The sequence below is a fragment of the Lacerta agilis genome, chromosome 7 (assembly GCF_009819535.1).
Source record: "Lacerta agilis isolate rLacAgi1 chromosome 7, rLacAgi1.pri, whole genome shotgun sequence".
NCBI classification, from domain to species: Eukaryota; Metazoa; Chordata; class Lepidosauria; order Squamata; family Lacertidae; genus Lacerta; species Lacerta agilis.
Window position 1 is genome coordinate 66,903,599 of NC_046318.1, and position 14,357 is coordinate 66,917,955.

Below are 14,357 nucleotides of genomic sequence, written 5' to 3' on the forward strand. Positions count from 1 at the left end.
TAGAGAGTGAAAAATCCAATATTTTGTCTTTTCATAATAGACAAATTACTTTCCCTAGTATCATTGTAGACAGTATTAGGGGTCAATAGTATCTTACAGGTTTATAAAGGCCCTTTGAAATTTTTACCTAGTTAGAATCTTCCTTTAACCGAACAAAAATATTTTTCATTTTAGCTGTATGCAGAGTTCATGTTGATCAATACTTATTGATGATTTTGACTGCAGTTGCATCTGCAAATCTTTACAAGCAACCTCATCTCGGGGTTGCTAGATTTGCGGTAACTCGAATCAAAGGAACTGAGATGGCTAACAGCTATGAAACTTGCATGGAATGTCCATGTTCAGAGGTGATACAGCTGGGTACTGGTCACGGGTAGGGCTGTTCCCTTCTGTGATGCTTATAAGTTCTTGGTGGGCATTTTGCTGGCCATTGCTAGAAAGGATGGTGACTGAGATGGACCTTGGTATGATTCAGCAAGGCTCTTACATTTTAATCTAGGATTAACCCCCTCAGATTTTTATGGTGAGAAATTTCTGTAGTAGACCCTCTCCAGTGACTCGGGAGAAATAGGCAACAGTTGCTCTGCTTTCTGCATGTCACAATATAGTATAGTAATCAATAAGCAACACCTTAATGAATAGCTCCCAATCAGAATAATGCAATGGAACCCACCATGCACGCTCACCTAAAGTTTTATCCAGTGCTAGTCCTACTCAGAGTAGATCCATTGAAATTAGGACATGACTAATTAGGTTATGATTATAATGGGTCAATTTTGAGTTGGACTAGCGTTGGATTCAACCAGAGGGAGTGTGTATAATGCTTTCTTGCTAATGTAAAAGAATAAGAAGAATTTGATGATTGATGGTTTTTGTATTTGGCAGAAATAGTACCCAACACATTAATTTTTGACAACTTACCCTTGCGATCTGTAGAATGGGGACACTTGTGACCCCATTCTAGAGAACTACTGGTACTCAAAGCAGCTCTAAAGTGCACACACCTCTGTATAGAACCTAAGCAAATAGTGGCATTATAAAGGGCAAACAATCTTCAAAGATGAAATTGCATCTAGAGAGAGCTGAAGTAGTACATTAGAACTCAATCTTGCAGTCTCAAAGTAATCAATTTTTTTGTTCAAGGAGAGTATTGCCTTTTTTCACCACGTATTTCAAAGCACATTGTTTTGCAAACAATGTTAGTATGCAAATCTCTAAAGTTTAATTCCATGCCTATATATGTAGGAAATTTATTCCTTAGCAAAATAAGGAATTTATTGCAAATAAATAAGTTTGTATTGTGAGTCAAAACATTTTCACCAACCTATCTGTAATGCCTGAAAAAAACATTTCTGACTATATTAGCTTTATGACTGAAAATAGTCATACATCTTTTTTTTTCTTCTGTAAGAAGATGTGTGATCTTTCAGTTTGAAAGAGAACATGGGGTGGTTTTGTTTTGGTACATTTTAACATTCAACAGTAAAAAGTATAATACTGTTTATCCGGAGGCTATCCCATACATTTTCCAAGCATTTTTCAATCAGCGTCATAAATATATAGTTATAAAAAATAAATAATTAAACACAGCAAAATAGTCCAGCTATACATTTTGAAGCAGCTACAGGTTGACTTGTAGTGTATAAAATTGATGCCGTCCTGAAGTTTATAGTGACTTAGTAAATATAAATGTGTATATTGCACAGTTTATATAACTAATGCTACAGTATAGTTTATTATACTTAGTCTAGGATTTATTTCCAGTCACCTGAAGTGTCATGTAGAAAGAATGCCATAAACTTAAGAGTTCAGGCCCCAGTTTCCACTGATTTAGTATTAAAACTGAGGTGTCGTGGTACAGTACTTGAACATTACTTCCAAATCTTAATAGATTTTCTGCTGTTACCCATCTTAAACCCTAACTAAACCCTAACAAGCATACAGTATATATTGAACAGATGCAAAGCTACTTGCATTCTGATAGAATAATGTGAACTTCATTCCCTTACATGCTAGTCTACTCTGAGCAATTCAGCCTTATAAAACTGGCTGAAGAAGCATGAACTTGCTAGTAACATGTAGACATTACTTAACGGGAGGAGATTTGACTATTTCTATGACAGGCATTCAACATGATGTCCTCTAGCTCTTATGGACTACAGTTCCCATCATCTGACCAATGGGTGTGCTGACTGATGGGAATCGTCCAAAACACTGGCTACTCCAAGGAGAACTTTGGATGTGTCAGCTGGAGTAGTCAACATATAATTGAGCAGAGTTACCAGGAATCAATACGCTTTGGATTATCCCATGAAGAATAGCATTATTCTAGCAAGGTTATTATCACGTGGTCATCCCGGCCTTGCCACAACATTTCTCCTTCAAAGTCCAGCATCCCATGCTTCCTGGCCCTCATGAGTATTCCAACGACCTTATCCGAAATACGGACGTATCTTTCAAACAGGTCACCAAAAGTGACTTGGATCTTGCTGTCGCGGCGGTGCCGAGCCATCGTTCTGATGATGAAGCACATGTCTTTCATCTCTCGGTGGATATGGTCCTCCGCTCTCTTGGCCCTTTCTGCCGTTTTTGTACCTTCTTTAGGACGGCCATAGCCTTCATCTCCTTTGCGCAGGCGGGTGGACATGGCCAGGTCGTAATCAAACTCCTCACTGAAGGGATTGAGTTTTTGTGTGATCATGTGCTCATCTGCCCAGTCTTCCCATCTCCCTCTCAGATTGTGGATGGGGCTGTATTTCTTGGAGGCCTTGACATTTCTGTTTGCACTGAAAGAACCAAGAAATAGATGGTTTTTGAACTGCATTAAATGGCAACAGAATGCCTTTTAGTGTTGCTCATCTTTAAAGTTACAGGTGGGTAGCCGTGTTGGTCTGCCATAGTCAAAACAAAATAAAAATTTCTTTCCAGTAGCACCTTAGAGACCAACTAAGTTTGTTCTTGGTATGAGCTTTCGAAAGCTCATACCAAGAACAAACTTAGTTGGTCTCTAAGGTGCTACTGGAAAGAAATTTTTATTTTGTTTCATCTTTAAAGGGCAGGCCACTAGGTGGCATCTTATCACCAATTCTAAAAGTCACATCTTTATAATAGCTTCATCTGAGCATGCTTACAACTGTCTTCTTGCCATCTCTTTTAGAACGCCCGATTTTGTTCAGGATTGCATTATTACTATTTTCCTGTCAAGAATAATAACCCTTTATTTAGCTGCTTATTCGCTGCATCTGCATGGTCCTTTGTCCCATGAGTTCAGGTGGAGGGAAACTTACCTGATCCTCTCAACACCTCTGAAGTAGTTTGGCTGAAAGTGAATGATGGTCCCAATGTCACCCAGTGAGCTTCATGGAGCAAGCTTGTTTTTTTCCCCTGCTCTGAAAGGTAGGACCTGAACCAATGGCTTCAAGTTACAAGAAAGGAGATTCCAACTAGACGTTAGGAAGAACTCTCTGACAGTAAAAGCTGTTCAACAGTGGAACGGACTCCATTGGAGGGTGGACTCTCCATCATTGAATTATTATTTTTTTAAGTAGAAGTTGAATTGCCACCTGTCAGGGATGCTTTAGTTGAGATTCCTGCATTGCAAGGGGTTGGACTAGATGACCCTTGGGTACCTTCCAGCTCTACAGTCCTATGATTCTATGATTCTGAGTTCCTGGGCGGACATCATAACACTAACCACTATACCACACAGTGCTGTAGTGTAATAAAACATACATAAAATCACACATTTCCTGTGTCAGCCTGTCCAAATTGAAAATTCTTCGCAGTTCCACTGGAAGATCCCAAGGAAACAAATTTCACTGTTATGGCACAGGAATCCAAAACATCTCTGTGCCCACGGAATCTTAAAATTTGGTACATTAAGGGCTAAGATATCATGATACACCTCCCATCGAGACTTCTTTCTCCCGATCACCTTTACCCAGCCTATGGGGAGTTGCGGGGGTGGCATAATTCCAAGCCAAAGGCTTCAATGTGGCATGGGGTTAGGGCTGCTGAATGAGGAGGCAGTGGGCTGGCTGTGGCACTGGAGCCCACCTGAAAGTGGAATGAGGCTCACTGGTGGCCCTGCCCCACCATTTGAGCAAACCTGCCCTAGGGGAATGCAGCCCTTGACAGCAAAAGGGGCCCCTCGCTCCTAGCTTTGTCCATCCCTCCCCCCCCCCCAGCTCCTATTTACAGCTACCTCCCTTCTGAAACCGCTGCTCTGCTTTCCAAATTCCTGGACAACCTTGCATGCTGCCATTCAGCTCTAGCTCTGAATACTTGGAAAGGTCACTCCCAACAGCATTGCATCTGCTGAATGTCCCTCCGTTGTTACAAGTCCAATGATAACGTATGTGAAATACGTTGAGTGAAATGCTACTCCTAAGCTTCAGGGAGGGGGAAAAAAAACCCCATTATAGCTCACCAAAGCACCTATATTCTGAACCTCCTTTCTGATATCTTTGCTATCTGCTCAGTCACGCAGAGGGCGGATGCGCATACAGCAGCTGTCCTCTCCCGGTCTATGACCTCTTAGGCCTTGCGTGCCTTCCCTCCTCCTCGTCTGGTTCCTGCAAAGTTACAAAGGCTTGGAAGCAGTGAGGGAAAGGAAAGCAGCTGCAAAGATACCTTAAGTTCCGGATTCTATTTTAAAACTTCTGATTGCTTTGTGCCTCTGACATTTTCTCTCTCCCCCCCCCCCCCATACTTTCTTCCCACTTAGTTCTTTTAATCCTCCTTTCAAACTAAATACTATTATCACCTTCCCATTTTAATCTTCTCCTTAGTGGGCTAGATTAGCACCACTTGCTTTGCTTTTGGTTTGCTGCTTTGACACCCAAACATAATCTAATGCCAACTCTCTCTTCCTTTCCCATAGGAATCTTCTGCTGTGACACTGCCTGCCTCTGTTTCCCTTTCATGTTTTATTTTTTATTTTTATTTTTTTTATTAGAAAGGGCCAGCTGAGCCCTCTGTACTATTAGCAGCCTAATGCTGGGAAACATCAATTGATGGGGTCAGAAGTATTATCAGAAACAAAACTGGGACCCACAGAGAATCACCCTCTCTATGGCCACAGGCACGCCATGGTCTGAGAAAGAGGCAGGAACATGTGGTCCTCTAGCACATCCCTAACTTGGCCATGAACTGCTGAGGGTCAGGGAAGGATCTTTGTGATTCACAGCCCTGTACCATTGAGAAGGACACTAGGCTGTTATAGACCTTGTGGTACATGTCAGGAGTGGATTGAACTGAGTTCTGGTGGAACTGGATGCAAACGTTCTCTTCTCCACCCAAACTGCCTGCAGTGAAGCCAATAGGGTTTACCCATTACTACAGTATATAGCAGTGATCTTGTCCAGAGCCATTGTGGTGTATGTCAAAATAAGAACAGGCAGACCTGAGATTAAACCCCAGTCATCCATAAAGCTCACTGCGTGCCCTTCAGCTAGCCTGGGCACCATCCCAGAAGCCCTTTTTAGTGCTCTCCCCTTCACACAATTACAGTCACGTTGGAGGAAGAGTAAAGGTATGTCTGCTGGACTTGTTTCCACCATTATGCGCTTGCTGCCTCCGTGATTTTTGATTTTAGCAGGGTGGGGGGAGTCTTAAGTGAGGAGCCTGGTGTGTGGGTGTGCATGTGTGTGAAGGTTCCTCTTGCAATTGAGAACCCTGTTCCCTAGTACTGTTGAGGGAGGGAGGGAGGGAAGGAAGGAAGGAAGGAAGGAAGGAAGGAAGGAAGGAAGGAAGGAAGGAAGGAAGGAAGGAAGGAAGGAAGGAAGTCTTGTACATGACTTGGTTCCATTGAGGAAAGGAAGGTTAGAAATGTGCTTGTTATTGTTGAATTTCTGAGAGTTCTTCCAGACCTGTTAACCACCAGAAGGATCAGAACAGGGTGGTATGATTGGTTTGGTCACACTGGGTGCCACACTTCAGGGAGCGCCCAAACAATGTTGTAGAACAGAGTGCGAGGGAGGGGGTGCTGAATTTTAGCATTGCACATGGCGCTGCTGAAATTTGAGAACCAAAAGTCTGCCTGTGATCAGAACAGCAAACACAATCTGAAAGAGGAACTATTGTACCATCTCTCTCTCTCTCTCTCCCTCCCCCTCTCCTCCCTGCCACTTCAGTGCTAGGCCAGCCATGTGAGAACCAACCATCTGGATGCAAGCCAAGCTAGGCATACTGAGGAAATGCAAAGTTCTTTCAAAACGACCTTGCAACTTCATGGAATTCAAAACTTTGTAGTTCTGTATAAACACACCGGGATTTCTTCAGTGCCACTTGCCTGTTAGTTTCCTCCAAGGCATTGTTTTTTAAGTAGGGAGGAAAACACTTGGTGTCCTATTAACACAGCCCAAAGTGTGGGTGGTTTGTGTTTTGTCCACACTGAGGTAGTGCCAGATAGTTACTGCTACAGAGACCAAGTTATATTTACAGTATTTCTCTTTATTTAAAGCATCTTTATCATGCCCCCCCCCCAAAAAAAGTTCACATGAGGTGGCTCTGCAGGTGCGACCTTGTGTGATTTAATGGCCCTCCATACAAAAAATAGTCCCTACACATAGAAAGCTAGATGTTAGGGTAGGTTTTAGAGTAGCCATGTTCCTTACCGGCCAGCTCTCTATGTGCAGGAAATGGTTGTTTATGAAAGAGGACTGAATTATGTGGGCCTCTCCATTGGCAATCTGGCGGTAAAATCCAGACAGCGGTTTATCGCTTGAGTGAGAACCAAATTACAAGTAACAGGGGTTCAGTGTTTAGGTAAAGCAGATGCTAATGGATGTGTATGGAGCAGGAGCTTGTGAGGAAAGGGAGGAGAAATTGAAACCCTTCCTTTCCAGCCAAGTCTGCCATCCAATGAGCTATACATCAACCTGTGTTTTTCTACATGTGGAGTAACGAAAGTTGTTGGGGAGAATATTGTGTTTTTCAAGCGGACACTCAGCTGGCAAGGGATGCATTGCAGCCCAAGGGCTACATTTAATTTCTCACAGTCAAATTTTTTTCCTTCATAGGCTGACACTGAATTGAAGGGAAATTTCCCCTCACATGGCAGTCCAACTTCCCCCATCTTTAGTGATTCGCCAATCTGACTCATAACGAGAGAAAAAATCATGAGGTAAAATTAATACCACTGGAGCATGTTCAAATCAATGCTAATGCATTGATGAGGAAGATGGTGATTTAAGGTGGGCACCTTCAACCTCAGGCTCCATGGTGGGTTACAACATTATAACACAATATTAAAAGCAATTTAAATCAAAATCACAAAAAACCAGGTGGGTCCTGAACATATACATATGCAGGCCCACCAATGCAAAGAGGTGCGTGGGCCTGCAAAAACTAATTCTATGGGCTTGTTTGCCTGAGGCAGTGAGATAGAATATTTATCATTGCATTTTCTTTTGACCTCCAAGGAGGTCAAGGTAGTATATATGGTTCTCTCCTTCCTCATGTTATCCTTACAACTCCTCAGTGAGGTAGGCTATGCTAAAAAGGGGGGGGGGTGGAATGACTGGCTTACCTAAGGTGACCAGCATGCTTCATGGCTGACTGAAGATTTGAACCTTGATTTCTGAGATCCTAGTCTACCATCCTAACCATGACTTTGGATTGGCCCAAGTCTCTTCGTTCAGCTGCTCTTTAGATTTTAAGGTACATACTAATCTTTATTAATATATTTCTAGCACACGTTTTAGTGCCAGATCCTTGCAAGGCACCTTTATGCAGGGATGTTAAAAACAAAAGAATTGGCAGATATAATAAAAACAGCACCAGAGAAAATCCTATGCTGGGAGCCAGCAAAAAATAAAATAAAATAAATCTTTACCGCTTCTGAACAGCCGTGTTAAGGCGAAGCTCTTCAGAAAATATTTGAGAAGTTCATGTGACTCTGGCTAAAGGTTACTTACATCATCACTATGGCTGCATTTTATTTTTAGTGAGTAGTTCGTGTTAATCTGGGCTGGCTCCAGGATGAACTGAATGGGCTGTTTAGTGGAAATTGTATATGCGTGGCAAATTTGACCCTCTTCTTTTCAGGAATAGTTCTGAATTAGCAACGAAGCCATCCAACATTACTGGGAATACAGAATAGAAATGTTGGGCCATTGGTCAAGATGAATACTACAGAACTATATCCTCCAGACAGATTCCTCTGAGAACGGTTTCTCTCTTTATGCTTTCCATCCATTTTCATCAGGGATGATCACTCAACATATGTGAAAGTTAACTGAAGCATGGTGATAGTTTTACACCCTGTTTAAACAGGTGTGAATGACTGACTATGCAGGGATACAGAAATTACTGGAGAAGCCAGCTTGGTAATAGGATGGGGGGGGGGGAGTCCAGGTTGCTCTGGCAGTAAAACAGACTAGATTAGGAACATTCCAAATAGATAATTATCACTTGATTGTTCTCTCCCTGCCTCCACTGCAGGACAAGGTATGTTGCTATTTTATGTCAATTATTTAAGTTACAGTGAATGTCCAAAATTTGGTGAGTATTGTCAATATCAGACTAGTATTTCATAAACTTTCAGTGGGGATATAGCCAGCCAATCTCACAAGGGTCGTTGTGAGGCTAATATTTGGGTCCTGGAGGGATGAACCCTGAGCTTCTTGTTTTATTCTTTTTGTTAAGTGCTTTGAGGTTTTTTTGTTTTTGTTTTTTACAATCAAGTGGTGTGTGCGTGTCTGTAAACAAACAAACAATATATAAGGTATATCTCTGGGTATATTTATAATAATTTAATATTTCATTTAAAAAAGGAAAAGTACAGGAATGCCTTGGGACTTTGAGAACTCCTAAGACTGGGACTCGGTTCAGGAATTCAAGGTCCAGCTGGTGAAAGGTAAAGGTAAAGTAAGGACCCCTGGATGGTTAAGTCTAGTCAAAGGCGACTAAGGGGTTGTGGCACTCATCTCACTTTCAGGCTGAGGGAGCCGGCATTAGTCCACAGACAGCTTTCTGGGTCATGTGGCCAGCATGACTAAACCGCTTCTGGCGCAACGGAGGACTGTGACAAGTGCCAGAGCGCGTGGAAATGCCGTTTACCTTCCTGCTGCAGTGGTACATATTTATCTACTTGCACTGGCATGCTTTCGAAATGCTAGGTTGGCAAGAGCTGGGACAGAGCAATGGGAGCTCACCCTGTCACAGGGATTCAAACCGCCAACCTTCTGATCGGCAAGCCCAAGAGGCTCAGTGGTTTAGACCACAGCCCCACCCGCATCCCCTCCAGCTGGTAAAGGACCATAGCTCAGTGGCAGAGCATCTATCTGCTTTACATGCAGAAGGTGCCAGGTTTGAAACCTAGCATCTCCGGGTGCTGAGAGCGAATCCTGTCTTAAACCCTGGAGAACTGCTGCCAATCAGTGTGGACAATACTGAGCTAGATAGCCAATGGTCTGACTCAGTTTAATCCAGCTTTTAATGTTCCTATGTATGGAAATTATCAGCACTGCAAAAACTGAAAGGTTTTTCAAAACCACCACCCTTTCATCTATGTAGCTGTGTGAGAATGGTGGCTTAAGTTGAAGGGCACTTAAATGAAACTGAAAAGTAAATGTGGGGAAAGTACAGAACTGCAGGTGTCGTGAACCTATCCTATAAATCGCTTTCTTGTCATTATTCCTTCGGTGTGTTCAATTGCTACATGACACGTCTGGTGGCAGCTCATGTGGTTCTGCCAAATGCTTTTCTTTCTTTCTTTTTTAAGCAAAGAAAATGCTGCAGTCATTATTCTTCTACGCAGGGCAGGGCAGGTGAAGTGGCTGCACACAGCTATAGGTACTTTGCAGTAGTTTTTCTTCCTGCAAACAACTGATCGGAAATTGTCCCTCTTTCCAGATTTGCATTGTATGGATAATTGGCATTTCATAAAGGCCAGTTGCAAGGGAGGGGCAGGGCAAAATCCAGCTGTGTGCAACTCTCTCCTACAGAGTAAGCTAATAAGCATCTCCTTCTGTCTCTCCAAGTGGCTAGTACAAACTTTCGTCCACTAGGATACTAGAAGTAGCTATTCTAACAGTTGTTTTATTTTGTTTTTAGAGGTGACTGATGGGTAATTAATTGTAGAGTATTAGTAATAGCTATCTTTCATCACCAATGATCAAAGTTTGAGCCCCCTGTAATCTCTCTATACATGCAGTAGATGACAAAATAGTATGTTTAGCCATGTGACATGTTGGTGGCCACTAAACTCATTGGCTAAAGAAAAAGGATTATACAAATTAATGGGTGATAGATCTAGCAACAGCCCTTAGGTGTGATAAAGCTAAACAGAACATTCATTTCCAGAGGCATGAATATCAGATGTTGAAAACAAAGAGGGCAGGGGGCTGTTGCATCTGTGTTTTTTGCTGGTACGTCATGGAGGCACCTAGTTAACAGATGGAAACATCTGAAAACTATAACACCAGTGCTAGAGTTACCCAAGCTGGCTGACCCCAAGTAATGTAGGTCCAGGGGTCTTCCAGATAACCTATTTACTGGTATTCAGTGGACTTGTTGCAGCAGAGTGTTTTAATCCACTTTAATTGTGCAAACTAACATTTGCTGTATGCAACTGAAACTCTCCTGCAAAACACTGGCAGTCTGGAGCCGTCATGAGACTACATTAGAACCCACCAACCATAGCCTAGTATTTCCATTGTTAGGGTTATTTCAAAGACAGTTGCTAAACCTCCAGCTAACAACAACTGCACAAAAATATGCCTTTTCTTATGTTTCCTTAAAAAAAATTTTTTTTAACTGCACATGTTAGCATCTGCTATACCCAAAGGTCTCTGGAAACTGCTTCTGTGTGAGGACTCCTTATGGGTCCTTACATGGGCCATTGTGCTGACCAGTTCATCATGCACCCAATGACTTATTCTCCACCTGCTGCCAAAATGTTGTTGATGTAGCATCATGGGAGAGACATCGCAGTGACAGCTGAACATGAGCCCACTTCATAGAGATGCAAATGATTAGGTGGTATATACATGCCTTAAATGGTAATAAATGCCTTTAATAAATAAAGCATCCATCAGATGGAAGCAGGTTTTTTTTGGGGGGGGGGTCTCCACCTGGCAGGCTCATTGGGTGAAGCAGCCCTTTTGAAGCCCACCCAGACCTACACTTGGAAAACTCAACAATTACTCACAGTGATGATGAAGGTCGTTTTATTCTCACGGTCCGTATTTCTTGACAACTGTTGTCAGCATCCAGTTTGTCCTCTGCGTCGCCTCCATAACCGCTGTCCTCGGTATCTAAGCTGTCGCTACGATAATTCTGTAGTTCTGGTTCATCGGCCTTATCTTCCTGTTCCATCTGTTTCCACCCCTTAGTCAGCTCCGACACTAGGTTAGAACACTTCCTCCTCCTCGTAGGGGACATTTTGCCACTAAGAAGCTTATCAATGTCTTCGGCACTCTTGTCTGTCAACGTACACCCATTGTCTTTTTCATACTTGTCACTGAGGAGACTCACGCCACTGCCTCTTTCGTAGGCTTTACTTACAATGGTCTTTGTCACCTCTTTGCTTCTGATGTTAAGTTTCTGGACGGCTTCGTTCGATTCACTTGGGGCCTGCTCTCCATTTTCTTTTGGCTCCTGATGTACTGATGGAAAGGACACTCCATCTCTCGATTGGTCTTTCTTGAAATCAGTTGGTGGTTTGGGAAATACCCTCTCCCTTGGGGGATTTTCCTCAGAAGGCACCCACCCACTGGGCTCCTGGACTTGCTTCGTATGGTGGTCAGATGCCCACTGTTGCCATCCCCGTGCCAAGCTGATGACAAGGCTAGCCGTCCGGATCTTCCTGATGGCCCTCTGGGCAGGGGTGTTCTTCTTCAGCTGTTCTTCTGAAGACATTGTGTTGCCTGTGGCTTCCTCACCCATCTCTGCGTTAACACCACTTAGTTAAGACTGCCCTGTGGCAAGTAACTGGCAGAAGGGAATGGTAGGGATTTAAATAGATGGTGGTGGGGATTTATGATGCTGGAAAGTATGGGGAGCATTTCTCACATGGAAAGAGGATCCGTACTCTGACTGTGTTCTTTTTTTAAAAAGCCCAGGCTTGCATTTCACTGCAGCAGATGGGACACTGGATATGGTAAACATGGGTGACGCAGGACGGCCACAGCCGTGATGGAAATTAACAGCACCTGTATGTGCCCTTTCTTAAGGTACCTTAATCATGCATTCAGTTTTACAGTAAAACACGTTTTTACGTACTGTAGTGGAATTTGCTTAATGGGATGGTTTTTGCTCTTCGCACTCTTAGAAGAAGGCAAATCAGTCAATGAAAACACTTGGAATTGGGCAATGCCAGAAATATCCTGGCTGTCAATCAGTTAAAAAGTCAATCACTCTTATTCATCAATAGAGGACAGCACACTAATAAAGGTTTTTGCTTGCACAGCTGAACTAAATACTACAGGTTTGCAGTGACCACGGGATTTGGCTTGGACCATGATTCTGTGCATTCAAAAATAGCTTGTCTCCATCCCAAGTGTGTTGTAGGCTTCCTTTCCTTCAGTTCACTCTTTGTTTACTACAATTCCCAACCTATGAATGGGAAGGGAAGCATGGTTAAACATAAGAGCGCTGAGGGATCAGGCCAACGGCTCATCTAATCTAGGATGCTGTTTTCACTGTGGCCAACCAGATGCCTGTAAGCAGAACCTGAGTGCAACAGCATTCACCCAACTTATGATTCCCCGAAACTGGTATTCAAAAGTGTACTGCCTCCAATACTGGGAGTATAATATACCCATTGTGGCTAGTGGCCATCAAAAGCCTTATCCTCAATGAATTTGTCTGAATCCTATCCAAGCTGGTGGCCATCATGACATCTTTTGGATGACTAAAGCCTTACCTGTGCAGAATCATTTAAGTCCCGGGCATTCTTTAGACTAATGAGATGCATAGCGTGATTTACTGAACAGCAATAGCTGGTTTCAATTGGTTTTCTTAGTTTACTTTGAGGAAGTGATTTATTATTTCATGGCGGTCATTCGCAAAATAGCTGCTTGCAAAAGCATATAATGTTTCTCGTGTAACGAGAGAAGATTCCCTTGTTTTTTTCCATGCTATGTGCCTGAGGCATTTCAGCAGGTCAGCCAGCCATTCCCAAATGACATCAACTGAAAGCTCAAATGGGGCAAATGAATCATTGGTTGCATACTAACTTCATTGTAGTCACATCAGAGCTAAATTTACACTCTGTGCGCTGCCCAAGAACAGACAGAACTGAAGGAGTCCAGGTCCCCCTCCCCCAGCCCTTATAGGCTGCCATATAATAAAAAAGCAAGTCAGAGAAACTTATATGGTAATAAATGAAGTTAAAAAAATTTTTTTTTAGTGATGCAGCTAAAACTTGAGAACCAGTTAGCAACCTCACAGCCATATTCTGGACTAATTAATATTTCTGGATAGTTTTCACAGACAGCCCCATTTACGACTCATTGCAGTTATTCAAACAGGAAGTCCCGCTACTCTTAACCCTTTTGTGTTGTCATTCCTTTGCACTGAAATGAATGCTGTGGAATAGTGTAATGAAAATAAAAAAAGAGATCATGATGAGCCTCTGGCCTGATCCAGCTGTGCTGTACTTATCGTTCTTATTCACAGACAGCATTTCTGTGAGGGTGAAAACTCCTGTCCCACTGGAATATAATCTCTGAATCAGCCCTCTGTTTTCTATTGTAGGGAGTCAAATGCTGTTAGTCAGCCAGTCACTTGCAATATGATTATGTCATTATCTAGTGAATGAGGAGATTGTGGGAGAAGCAAAGGACTTCAGGGCTGGCAAAGGGTTTAGTGATTTTATGCCTGTTTTATACTGTTTTCTCTTTCAGTTTGCTTGTTTTAATTGCATTTTATGCTAGTTTAAAGTTGATTTTGGTGTGTCAAGTGTTGCAGAAGCCACCTATATAAATACATGTCTGAAATATGAGGATAGACATTACATGCCCTCCAATATATTGAGTGCCCAAACGGGGACACACATCTTCCCACATGTGCTTCTGTGCAAGATTATGGACCATGCGAGGTTGCAGTCCCCCCAAAAGCACTTTTTTCCAGGGGGAAAAGCACTTTTTCAGGCGAGATGTTCACATGAAATTGTGTGAGATCACGGCACCCAGAGTGGAGCTCTCCATAACTGGACTTTTTGTACTTTTCCAATCACATCCAAACTAATCTTACTTATTAAAATCAACAAATTGTGTCCATCTTTGCTTCTTTCCACAAAGTCCCCCACATGCTCACATGCTCACCTTTGAAAGTTTCTTGGTGTTTTGGGGGTCTCTTAAGGCTGGTGTTTCAGAATCATTTACTGTACCTTTATTGCTGTGGACATA

General features: G+C 42.6%; 1 protein-coding gene across 1 annotated transcript; it reads right to left on the reverse strand.

Annotated features, from left to right (window-relative positions):
* Nucleotides 1-854: 854 nt before the first annotated feature.
* Nucleotides 855-11,956, reverse strand: ABRA (actin binding Rho activating protein). Its single transcript, XM_033155742.1, has 2 exons — nucleotides 11,156-11,956; nucleotides 855-2,786 (listed from the first exon to the last, which is right to left on the reverse strand). Exons 1-2 carry the CDS (start codon nucleotides 11,890-11,892, stop codon nucleotides 2,324-2,326), a joined length of 1,200 nt encoding a protein of 399 aa, XP_033011633.1. The 5' UTR covers nucleotides 11,893-11,956; the 3' UTR covers nucleotides 855-2,323.
* Between the last annotated feature and the right edge of the window lie 2,401 nt (nucleotides 11,957-14,357).